This window comes from Talpa occidentalis, unplaced genomic scaffold (genome assembly GCF_014898055.3).
Source record: "Talpa occidentalis isolate TD23 unplaced genomic scaffold, MPIMG_talOcc4v2.1 talOcc4.5, whole genome shotgun sequence".
Taxonomy (NCBI): domain Eukaryota; kingdom Metazoa; phylum Chordata; class Mammalia; order Eulipotyphla; family Talpidae; genus Talpa; species Talpa occidentalis.
This window is the reverse complement of record NW_023604861.1, coordinates 97,256,334-97,268,218: the sequence shown is the minus strand read 5'-3', so window position 1 is coordinate 97,268,218 and position 11,885 is coordinate 97,256,334. Positions and strand designations below refer to the sequence as shown.

Sequence of the window (11,885 nt, the reverse complement as noted above, 5' to 3'; positions counted from 1 at the left end):
TTGGTGGGGTTTCTCTTTGTCCAGAATGCTTCTTAGCCCTGCAAAGCCTGCTGCTCCCTGGCCACCGAAGGAGGGTCCCACATGGTGCGCAGACCTCTCCTGCCGCCCGCTGCTCCCCTCAGCAGTGTACTTCGGTCCTTCTGCCTGCTCTGCTCCCCGCTCTGGCTCTGGTGAATTCTCTCACCCTCCCGCGCTTCTGACTGTACCCAGTGCATGTATAAACAAAACAAACAAATAAATAAATAAAACATGCCTCTATATAAAATAAATAAATAAATAAATACAGACACACGTAAGACTGTATGCATAAAGCTGGTGATATCTAAATAAAGTTTATAGATTATACCAATGTTGATATCCAGTTGTGATACTGTACTACAGTTGTTACCTTTGGGGGAAATCTGATGAAAGGTATATAGGCTCACTCTGTGTTATTTCTTACAACTACAAATGAATCTGCAATGATCTCAAAATACAGAAGTTTTAAAAATGTTAATCTCCTACAAATAAGCAGTAAAAGTAAAACTACACCAGCAACTTTACTATGGATGCAGAATTAATGAACTTTCAAATTTGTGTTTTCTCCATTGTTTGATTTGTCGATGTATGCCTTTCATCTGGAGACATAATTAATTTCATTAAATACAAGATGAGTTTCAGAATGGATGCAATATTGGGATAGAGTAGGTAGCCCATGTTCAGACTGGGGCACCTACTCCTCCCCCAAAAGCCTGCTCCTGCTGGAAGCCTGTGATGTCATCAGTGGCTTGGGCTCCAGAACCTCGGAAGCCATTGATCCCAAACACTCTGCTACAGTCTGTGCTCCTTTTGCTCTCCGGTGAGGCTGTGCCCTGGGTGAGTGAGAGAGAGAAAAGGAGGGGTGTGGGGAAGGGGGGCAAATTGGAAAGGATGTGAAAACACAGGGAGGAGATGAGAGCATAAAGCCAGCTCTCAGAGAACTGGGCCTTCTTTGATGGCACCCTGAGAAACTCAAGCATCATGAGGACAGTGGGGAGATGGGGAGGGGAGGAGGGGAGAAGAGGAGGGAATAGAGGAGGGAAAGGAGAGAGGAAAGAGGAAAGAGAGGAATATAAAGAGAGAGGCAGGGCAGGGCGGGAGGAAGAATGCAGAATCCACCAGTCCTGAGGAAGACTGTCCTCAGGTGGGGTAATGGCGCCACCCTTGGGGGGCACCAGGGCTGCCTCAATCAACCCAAGGGCCATCCCAGATAAGCATGGACGATTCTGGCTATATTTTTGCAGACTTGCTTGCCCATTATTTTATAATGGTTCACAAGAATATTTAAGTAGAACTGATGACAAAATGAATGTGTAACATGCTGTTTAACCTGAATAGAAATGTGCCTGAGGCTCATTTCTCAGACACAAGTTCCAGTCCCAGACTCAAAGTGCTCTAGCCATGGTCAAGCAAGTCCTAGACCTAGCCATGGTTTCCTCAGGTAAGTTATAAACCACCCCTCACAGATCTTTTTCAGGACTGAACTCAGTAATTCTTAGTGCCCTGATCAACAGCTGATGTTTAATAGGCAACCAATGACTGTTAGTTACTATTATTGCCATTTTGCCATCACTAGATCTCACAAGAAGCAGGTCAAGCCAAAAGATTCCAGTCAGAATCCAGTCAGATCCCATGGGGTCACCTCCATTTTTTGTACACAGAAGGCAGTATCACCTTGAGCTCCACACCCACCTCCTGAGAGACTCCTGCAAGCCAACAGGCGCCTGCAAAAAAGAAGCAAAAGAAGAGGGTGTGCATGGAAGGGAAGACAGGTGTGTGGGGTCATCTGCCCTTCACCCCAGTCTTTAAGTGAATGAAGGGGATAGACCCTCACGAATTCAAGGGTCTTCCCCTTGACCCACATGAGTTCTGCAGAGGCAGGGGCAGGGTGACCAGGGAGAGACAGGGCAGGCGCTGTCTTGTCACTTGAAAATCTCTATAACTGGAGAATTTCACATTTATCTCCATAGAGGTGTTCTCCAGGCAGAAAGATCCATGGAAAGAGGCACAGGAGAGCAACACATGCCAGGCAAAGAAAGATAAATAATAATCCCCACCATCCCGGACCCTCTCTTCTGGATGCACTGCCCTCCTTTATAGACAAGTGCGAAGGCGGGAGGGGTGACAGTCATTCTCATCCCCCAAGACATCACATGCAAAATCCTCAAGGTGAGTGGAAAATGAAGAGCCCAGTATTTCCCAGGAGGGTCCCTCCCACCATCACTTGGGGTCCTTCCTCTCCCCGCAGCTACTCAGAATAAGAGCCTTCCAGGCTCCTGTTCTGCCTCATCAGAGGCTGACCCTGAGCAGAGAACCAAGAGAAGAGGCCAGAAGAAAATGCTGATGGATGTCAAGGCGGGTATGTGTCCTTGGGCACCCCTCCATTTACTTAGCCCAACCTGAAGGGCCTATTATTGCTGAGCAACCGTTTGTCACCTTGTCCTCGCAAGGCAGGGTCCAGCCCAGGGTAAGCCACAAGGGTAGGACCCAGGATGCCCTAAAGGGGTCACATCCATGGTCATACAAAGTCTTGTACCTGCAGCTGTCCAGGAGGACAACCCCCCAGCTTCCAATGCCACCTCCTCTGAAGCTATCTGTGAGCTCAAGTCCTGGAGGAAGAGGGGGCAGAAGAGAAAAATATGGACCATCAATCATGTTGAGGGGACAAAACTCAGGATGAACAAGAGGAGAAGACCCAGTTACCGTCCTGAAGACCAAGAAGCATTTTACCGACTTCTCGGTGGGTAGCTTGAGCTGTGGGCTGAACGCCCCTCTATACTGAGAATCGCGGGGGCAATGACTCTGGGCTCAACCACCACCTGGGCTCTCATTGGAAGGTGTTCAGGTGACTCCTGAGGAGCTGACAGGGTTTTCCTTGCCAAGACAAGTTCTGGGAGGCATGGAGGAGTAGGAGGAGATCCCAGACATTTCAGAACAAACCAAGGGGTGCATCCTCTCCACGTAGAGATGGTTCATTCATTCCCTCCAGTTAAGACTTCAGAAGTTAGTGATGGAAGACCAAACCAGCTTTCACTGTCTTTATGCTAAAATGGGAGAAGAAACAACAGGGACAGAAATGAGTTGCACTCAGCCAGTGACAAATGCAGAGAATGAATTTTTTTTGTAGAAAGGCAAGCTACCCAGAGATGGGGAATGGGCAAAGGGAGGAAGGCTTTATGAAATGGGACACTCAGGGAAGGTCTGACTGAGAAAGTGTCATCATGACCAGACGCAGGATTGAGTGGGAAGTCTGGGAACCACACTGAGCTCACAAATACAACACCTATTAGTCACCTGTCATTATTTAAGTTGAAATTAATTAAATAAACTTTGAGTCTCACCAGACACATTTCAAGTGCATAGTAATCACATACAAATGGCTACCATATTGCATAGCACAGATTGTAGAACATCTTCCTCATCACAGAAGGTTTGACTGGACAGAACCCATGAGAGCAAGGCTCACTGAAGAAAGTCAGAGACGGAGAAATGACCCAAGGCCCCTCCAACCTCCCTGCTGTGCAAATGTCTGTCCCAGGCTAGGAGTGAAGGATGGCAGGACATGGCATCCTTGGGGTCACAGGAAAATGGCATCTGCAGGGGACAACTCAAGAAGACCCTGCTGGGGACAGGGGATCACATCATCTCCAGGAAGTGAGGGATTCAGGAAAGTGGGGAGCAGCCCAGTCCCAGGAGCTACTCACTCTCTACCACCTGCACAGGGTCTTCAATGGTCAGATGGGACAGGAAATGGCAGTCACGGCATGATGAAGTGACAAGGATATGATGTCATGGAGCCCAAGGCCACATCCAAGTTTTTTACTTGAGATAGAGTTGTTAAATTCTGAGAAATATTAACAGTGACCCCTATGTATGTCAATGGAAGGAACGGAGCTGTTACTGATTTTAAGACTCAGATGCTTCCTGGCAGAAAGGGAAAGGCTTCTGCTCCCTGACAGAGGGGACTCACAGAAAGTTCTGGTTTCCTCCTTCCCTCTCACATGTCACACAGGGTGGGGACCCTCATCACTCCTTCCTTCCTTCCTTTGCAGAGGATCCTGTTATCCAGAGCTTCTTGGAAGCTGATATTTTCCTCAAAGTGTCTGACAAGGTAACTGTAGCACTAAAATGACAAGGGAACAAGGGGTCTGCCGAGTCGCCACCCCATGGGGACAGGTAGAAAATAAGATTTCTGCCTGGGCAAGAGAAGCCCTGGAGACCTGCTCTCACAGTAGAAACAAGAGAGGAAGGACCCTGACCCTGCCCTGCCCCCCGGGCCTCTCCTCCCTGACCTTCCCATCAGCTCATCTCCATATTTCAAAGGGTCCTAAGACCCTAAGCTAGTCCAACCCTGCGTGTCTTTCCCACCATGGCCTTTGGATGGGGGAAAGGCCCGTGGACCTTCCAGAGCACCCTCCCTCTATCCGTTCTGCTCCCCCCTACTCCCCGTTCCTCGCAGTACCTGCTCTCCATGGTGGTGGAGTACTTCGGCCGCGTCGGGCTGCCTGGACACCTCTACAATAGGATCCACTTCTTCCTGGCCCTGTGAGCGCTGCCTCAGGGACTGGCTCTCAGTTCTGCCCAAATCCCTAAACCCACAGCCTCCTCATCCCTTCAGGATGGCTTGGCCCAGGCACCTGAGGGTCCCCATGAGGTTCCCCTTGGCCATAGAGCAGACAAGCCTTCAAGGATCAGGTGGTCATGGGGGAGGGGAAGGTAATGACCAAGGTCCTGAGACAAGGAAAGGGGCCAAAAGACTGAGTGACTGCAGAAGGACTCCCCTAGCAAATGGGGTGCAGGCCAAAACTTGACCTGGGCCCCAAACGTCATGGGCCCTGCAGGCTCAGTGTTGAGGACAGTGCCGCCGTCCCTCCAGACCCATGTCCCACTGCAGACAGGGCTTTCCCAGACCCTCTGTCCTGGATACTCTGCTCTGGGCACTGGTTCCAACAGGGTGACATCTGCAGCCTCTCCCCATTGTCCCACTCAAGACTGGCAGTCGTTGCTGGAACCAGGACAAGCTTCCCCTCTCACCCTGTGGCAGCTACATTGCCTCGGACATGGAGGAGGACAACCCCACATCCAAGAGGAGCATCTTCCAGTTCCTGCTGGGCAGGGAGCACTGGCCCGACCTCTATAAGGAGTTCCTAAAGCTGAAGGTGGAGTTCTTCCAAGCAATGGGGCACCGTGCCTGGGTCACCCCGGAACTGTGTGAGGAGGTCTGTGGGGGATGACGGCCAGGAGGCACACCCCGGGGTTGAGTGGGGTGTGGCCCATCCTCCAAGTTTTCATGTGCCTGTGTTTCGCTTGCAGATCCAGGCCCAGAACCCACATCACTGGGTCTGGAGTCGGGTGCGCCAGTGCACCCCCTAGGTCCTCAAGGACTGGATGGGGCTGCAGGTGGTCCAGGTGAGTGTGGGCACTACCCCCTGTGCCCACACCCCAGTCACCAACCAGACTGGTGAGCGTGAGGAGGAAGCGCTACTGCAAACATTAATGCATATCATAGAAAGGGGTCTGAGAACAACCCTGGGAAAGAAAGTAACTGCCTGCGTCTGTACCAAAACCGTGCAGGTGAATTTGGTTATAGAATCACATACCCTGCAACATAAGGTCTGAACATGCATGTTCTTTTGTTTGTTTTTTAGGAAAACTCTTGGAAATGCTGTTCTAAAATGCAGTTCTAAATCATGAAAACCTCTGCAGGGTTTTGATCTGAGTTGAAAATTTTAAAACACAAAGACATGGAAAACACTGAGTTCATCCTTTCTGGAAAAGGGGCCGTTGCCATGGCGGCTCTTGGGAGGAATGAGAAAGATAAATTCCAACTTGTCATCAAAAGTTTTGTGTGTTTTGCTCCGACGGGAAGCAAGCTACACTAAGCTGGGCCCTTGCAGGATGAGTGCGAGGCATGGTCTTGTCACAGACAGGGAATGCTCCTAGGGCTTGCTGGTCTCTGAAAAAATAAGAATGCTGGCAAAAAAGGAAAGAAGTACATACAGCACCGTGAGGAATTACATAACAGATAACACACTTCTAGAAAACCACCTGCCTGCCATCATGCTCATTAGTATGTGCTTTCTCTGGTTTAAATGTGGCTTTTATATTTGGATGTAGCTGAAGTGGGGGCAAACCTCCGTGAAATGCAAAAGGAGCCCTTTGCCTGGGTAGCCAGTTGTACCAGGATAAATCTGCGCCTCACTGCAGGGTGATGGAGCAGATGCTGACCCCAGGAAAAAGAAAAGAGAGAGGAAAGCAGGCCAATTGTGCTCTGAGATAAGTCAAGTTTGGTAGAACATTTCATTCAACAGGTGTGTGTGCCTGAGTGTGTGTGTGTGCATCTGTGTGTGTTTGGTTTTTTTTTTGAAGGCCAGGAACAACAGTCTATGTCAGAAATCTCAGAATTCCAAAGAAAAAATCCATTTATCACAATAAAAAAAAGGAAAGAAAAATTGCAGTGTCTGGGTCCCTCTTGGGTCCGTGACTTCTCCGCACGAGGACAGCAGATCATCCCTGAGCTGCTTTTCCATAAGTACTACGTGGTCGGGGGGGACTTTCATGCTGCTCTCTTAGGACTTTCTCTCTCCTCATAGCTCCCTCCCCCTGAACCTGCTGCTTTCTTCCCAGGCTCCTTCAGTGCAGGGGCAACATCCCCCCAGCAGGCCTCAGATCTGAAGGGCCTCAGACCTCTGTGAGTCCACAGAGCTGTTGGGGAGAAACCTGGGGCTGCTTGGGTGGTCACTACCACAGCGGCTCTGAGGTTGGCACCTTCCAGGTGAGTGGGTGCAAGGACTATGAGATTGCAAGAGGAAAAAAAAGATTTGCAGCCTCAGAGAACAACTGATGATTTGATGACCCTTTGAAAAGGAAAGTGAACAGCACTGGGAGCTCAGTAGAGATAACAAAGAGGCTAGAAATTCCATAACAAAGCCTAGGGTAGACCTAGTGATGAGTGGTTTTGTGGGACTTAAGTATGAGACTGAATGCACATCTGAGTTGCTCAAGATCCCAATCAGAAAGGGTACTGATGTACATTAGCAGATGGTGGGGGGATCACTTGGAGCAGAAGATGGCGAAGCCCCTGAAAACTTCCAGAAACTCAAGGGGGAGGGCACCTGTCCCTGCTGGCACTAGCTTCCTGCAATGAGGTGTGTGCCATCTGCCCTCCTGTCTGCCTATAACTGCCCAGGAGAGGAAGGGCTTTGCTGCCTCTTCACCCCAGTCAAATGGGTCTCGCCCACTATTGGCACACTCTGACTTGGCCCCAACTGGGATATATGGTTAAGAGAGAAGAGCAGGGGGTGGAGATGCTGAATAGACATCCAGCCCATGCACAGGGGACAGTGAGATGACCCACAAATGAACTTGTGCAGCAGAGAGGGAGTTTGGAGCAAGGGGACACAAGATGCACCCACACTTTCTTCTGAAAATTTGCAGAAATTTCGAGTGAGGGTAGGCATTCCTCTCCTCCAGATCTCTAGGGGCAGAGAATGCAAATAGGGATGTTAATGATTCTTCCTTCAATTCCTGAGCATTTACCCACATTTCCAGTGGATGAAATTATCTTTTTCATCTCTGAAATGGTATAGCAAACTTAAAATATTCTTGGCAAGTGAAAGATATGCACTAAAATGAACACAAGACAAATGACAGAAGCACAAGTGGCTCTAACTAGTTTCGAACTGCTGTTTCTGTGATGAGTGCCCCAAAGTCGTGACCATGTGGTTCATGTCCCAGCACATCCGGGTTCTGAAAGTACGTGCTCAAGGCTTCCCACCCCAGAGAACCTGACTAGAAGTCTAGACAGCTCCACTGGCAACAAAGACATGGCCACATGTCTCACACGTAAGTACTGGAGTAAAAGTAGTGGAAATGATTTATAGATTTTCATTGATTTTACTAAGCACTATAAAATTATTTTTCTAAATTTCTTATTTCATTTTATAATGAACCATGAAATAGGAAGAAATATTTCTAGAAAAAATAATTCTAAGATTGTTATCATGTGACCAAGACAACAATACATAGCTAATACAATTCATTTCATCACAAGAAATTACACAAAGGCTTTGGGTTTTCCAAAGATTCATGAAGAAATGAAATTGTCTGCTTGTTTAAGGTGTTCATAAATTCTGCCTGGTGCAATGTCCTTCTAACTTAACATTTCATCTACCCCCTCCTGAGTATCTATTGGGTTAGGAAGAAAAGCAGTCATGGACCAGGCACAGGGCAAAAACAGTATGGTTTGGGGCCCAGACTTGTTATGTTGGGAAGTGGTACAGCCTGAGCCAGCCAGGAGTGTCAGCTTAGAATGGGGGCAGGACCAGGTGGCGCCCACAGGTCCTCGGTGAGTTTCACACAGCTGCCTGATGTAGGGGTTCTCCCAGCCTGAAGGTCAGGACCTCTGGGCAGTCCCCTCCTCATCCCAGCCTCACTTTCATTCAAGGTCATACAATAGAGCAAAGCAAGAGGAGGGGAGCAGGCAAGTCCATCCTAATCCACACGCAAGAATTAAGGATATAATTTGAGGGCCTTTTATCAAAAAAGATTTTCTGCAGCTGTGACTATAATGAGAAGCAAGCAACGTATTTCAGAATAGGGGGGAACCTGGTTGGCCCTCAGAAGCAGGAAGATGGTCATTGGAAATCTCTGTAAAAACAGCATGGGAAACTTCAGGGAGGGTAAGTTCTGACAGAGGCCTGGGGCCCAGGGAACACCTTCTAGAGTAGCCACTTCTCCCATCTCACCTCAGTTTCCTTCTCCTGTTGGTTGAAAATTAAGACACTAGGGGTACAGAGGTGACCAAAACCTGCCCTTTCTCTCACAGTTTAATTGAATAGAATCTTCATGCATTAAGGCTTTTTGCACAAAATTTATTAGAATGGGGGTATCACAGAAGAGACCCCCAAACCTTTAAGAACGGCAACAAAGTCTTCCCAGTTTGGGTATCAAGTTGGCCCATGGGCTTTAGTTCATCCAGCTCATCCTCTCCTAGCTTTGGCCTTCTCCTGTCCCTCAGTTTGAGTTCTGGCACAGGCATTCCTCAGAATCAACATATATCCATTCCTCTGGCAATTCGTGCCTCAGCTCCCACATACTCTGGCTTTAACTCTGTATCCTGACGCCCACACACTGGCCTGTCTGTAGAGCAGGCACGTGGCCTCCCAACCAAACGAGGTTGCACACTGGCCCTCAAGCTGAGCAATGAGCCCCTCGTCTTTCTTCCTTCCTCTAGGATGTCAGATCCTCTGAGTTGCAACAGGACCTTCACCATAAACTGTAAAGTTGGTTGATTTCTAAGAAAGGGTGAAAAGTTGCATTAATCAAGCAAGATTAAGCAACAAAGGGGAAGTTCTGTAGGGCTTCGCCAAATGGTCTCCTCCTGCTAAGGCTTGGCTCTATGCTTCAGAGATGCAGACAAGTTCATGTGTTCACTCCTTTCTAAGACACTCATGGAAGGAGCACAAATGTCAACATCCAGCAGGGAAATAACCTGAGTCTATGTGTGTATATGTGACTATACTGTTTCTTTAGATATGTCCATTAATGGAAGCAATGGATATGCATTTCTATTTGTATAAGTAAAAATGACAGATGTAGGAATTAGCAGTAAATTAGAAACCACACTGTGACAGGTACTATTACCCACCAGTGTCTGGTTCTCCTCCCCTCATAGACATACTTTTGTGTGGTGGAGCACTTTGACAACTTCCTGCCAACAGGCCATAACTGCAAGTGACCTGTGCCACTGCTGGGCAAGGCTCTTAAGAGCCAGATGTGTTTCTTTAGCCATTCCTCTGCCATGAATCTGAGGTTGAAATGTTCAGGATGAAAAAAAAAAAATAAATAAATAAATAAATTAAAAAAAAAAAAAAAAAAAAAGAAATGTTCAGGATGGTGAGAATCACAATCTCAAGTTTTTGAGAACCCTAGGTAGCTGGAATTAATTTGATACACCTAGCATGTCTGCTTAAGAGAAGAATGCCCAGAAGATGCCCTTTGCTCCGTATAAAGACAGTGCTGTTTCCACACCACCTGCCATCTTACCTCTTTCTCATAAAGCCTGATTTTTGTTTTTGTTGACAACATTCTGATGACTGTCCCCCCGCCCCCGTCATGTATGAGAGTGCATCTGTGTATAAATAACTCACTTAAGTCATTCTTAAATCAGAGAAAAGCATTCAAATCATAAACAATTGAGAAGGAAAATAGCAACAGTTGCCCAGATACTGAGTTCTTTCATCTTGATTCAAATGGAATTTCCAGAATCTCATTTGTTTTTTATTTTCCTTTACCCTTGATTAGAAGAAAAACTACTGTGAAAGGAAGCACATTTTGTCCTCCTGGTCAGCCACAACTAGCCTATCTTCACACGCAGGGAAGGGCACTGGGGCCATCATGCAGATGGAGTACTGAGTTTAGAGGAACATTCTGCTTGTAGATGTCTTATAAATACTAGCTCTTCTCAGAACAAATACCACATGGGCTTTTGCCAAAATCTCAATGGAAACATTTCCATTTGCTTTAATTTTTATTTTTAAAGCTAAACACCACAATTCAAGTTGTCAAATGTGCAATCATTGGTTAAATCTTGCAACTTCTACCAGCTTATGGTCCTACTGGCTGTTTAGGAGGCACTGGATACATGTCAGAGGCTGGACAGCAGGGCGCCTTCTTCGATGGAAATGAAATGTCTTTCATTTTAAAATACAATTTCAAAAGACCTTGCTTTAGTAGAAGTTTCTTATTTCCTCCACTTACAGCAGGCATCCTGCTAGGCAATTCTTCATTACAGTACAAATCTGTTTAATGTAATCACACTCTGAGGATGTCTGGCACTGCCACAGAAGTACAAGCAAAACATCTTAGGAAATGCTTTTACAAGCCCTTTTGTTGCTGCAGAAAGTAAGACTTTATGACAGAGCTTCTTTAAAAGCCTTGCATAAAGTCACTTCACCTGAACTGCTGTAGCTGAAAGCCCTTAAAAACCAATGTCCACCCAGTTCCAACTATTCTATTCTCTGAAGTCCCAACTAAAGCAAACAATGGTTTTGAAAACAAACCAAAAAACTTTATTTACAAAAGTAAATTTTAACTCCCTTTTATAGATCATATAATGCTAATGTTGACAACAAGAGTCTCTGGAATATTGAAAACACTTAGACTTCAAAATACAATGAGGTCTGTGCAGCTCATTTCCCCCTTTCTATTATAAAACTTATAAATGCTTCTCTAGCTTTGCTGCTAGTCAGGGTATGGTGCAGCCATCAGATTGCAGCATAGGTTACCACCAGATGGGGTCACATCACCATTGGCTGTGGATTTCCAAGAAGCAAAGGAGCCAATCTTAGCAAAGCTCGCACTGGCATTTTGAGCTGTTTAAATTTGAAGAGGAGTTCAGCAAAGCTTGTGCTCCCTAAAAAATGAGAATGGAAAAAAAGGTTGTATCTCAAAGAAATGCAGCCATCCATCCCCTTTCAAAGAAGTGTCAGACAATTAGGTTTAAACCTGGAATTCTTCCCTTCGAAAACAATTCACCAAAGGTAATACTTAAATTATGTATTTTCTAAATGCACTATAAAATGTTTTGATATACAAAATTAAATTTATCCATTCTTCAGGACGTGACTTATAACTACATGTGAAACCATTAATATTGTTTAATTCAATATTTTAAAACTATAAGTCATGAATGTGCCTGTCAACCTATAAGTTATATTGTGTAGTCCAGGCACTCAATACTTAACCTGAAAAAAGGATACAGGCTCAAAATGAGTAACAAAGAAGTTAATGTTATCCTACATTCATTAAGAAGCAATGGTTTCAGGGCCTCCCTGGTGGCGCAGCGGTTGAGCGCTGGGTTGCGA

At 46.5% G+C, this 11,885-nt stretch overlaps 2 protein-coding genes across 11 annotated transcripts in view; one reads left to right on the top strand and one right to left on the bottom strand.

Moving 5' to 3' along the window:
• The first annotated feature begins 782 nt into the window (after positions 1 to 782).
• On the top strand, positions 783 to 5,868 carry LOC119259902 (putative speedy protein E7). 5 transcript variants are annotated; one of them, XM_037528885.2, is made up of 10 exons: positions 783 to 838; positions 1,680 to 1,790; positions 1,989 to 2,187; positions 2,267 to 2,377; positions 2,561 to 2,758; positions 4,071 to 4,129; positions 4,478 to 4,563; positions 5,063 to 5,237; positions 5,332 to 5,427; positions 5,667 to 5,868. In XM_037528885.2, exons 3-9 carry the CDS (start codon positions 2,172 to 2,174, stop codon positions 5,389 to 5,391), a joined length of 705 nt encoding a protein of 234 aa, XP_037384782.1. In that variant the 5' UTR covers positions 783 to 838; positions 1,680 to 1,790; positions 1,989 to 2,171; the 3' UTR covers positions 5,392 to 5,427; positions 5,667 to 5,868. The 5 variants fall into 5 exon arrangements, with proteins under 5 accessions (XP_037384782.1, XP_037384781.1, XP_037384780.1 ...); XM_037528884.2 differs by having other exon boundaries at positions 783 to 855; positions 1,683 to 1,790; XM_037528883.2 differs by having other exon boundaries at positions 783 to 855.
• A 4,086-nt stretch (positions 5,869 to 9,954) lies between these two features.
• Positions 9,955 to 11,885, bottom strand: part of ANAPC1 (anaphase promoting complex subunit 1) — a 73,214-nt gene continuing 71,283 nt past the window's right edge. For 5 of the 6 annotated variants that reach the window (XM_054701858.1, XM_037527824.2, XM_054701860.1 and 2 more), the window contains one exon: positions 9,956 to 11,434. In XM_054701858.1, coding sequence (XP_054557833.1) covers positions 11,319 to 11,434 — 116 coding nt within the window. In that variant the 3' untranslated portion in view covers positions 9,956 to 11,318. Of the gene's footprint in view, positions 11,435 to 11,885 lie in introns of all 6 variants that reach the window. The other variant, XM_054701862.1, reaches the window with a different exon arrangement.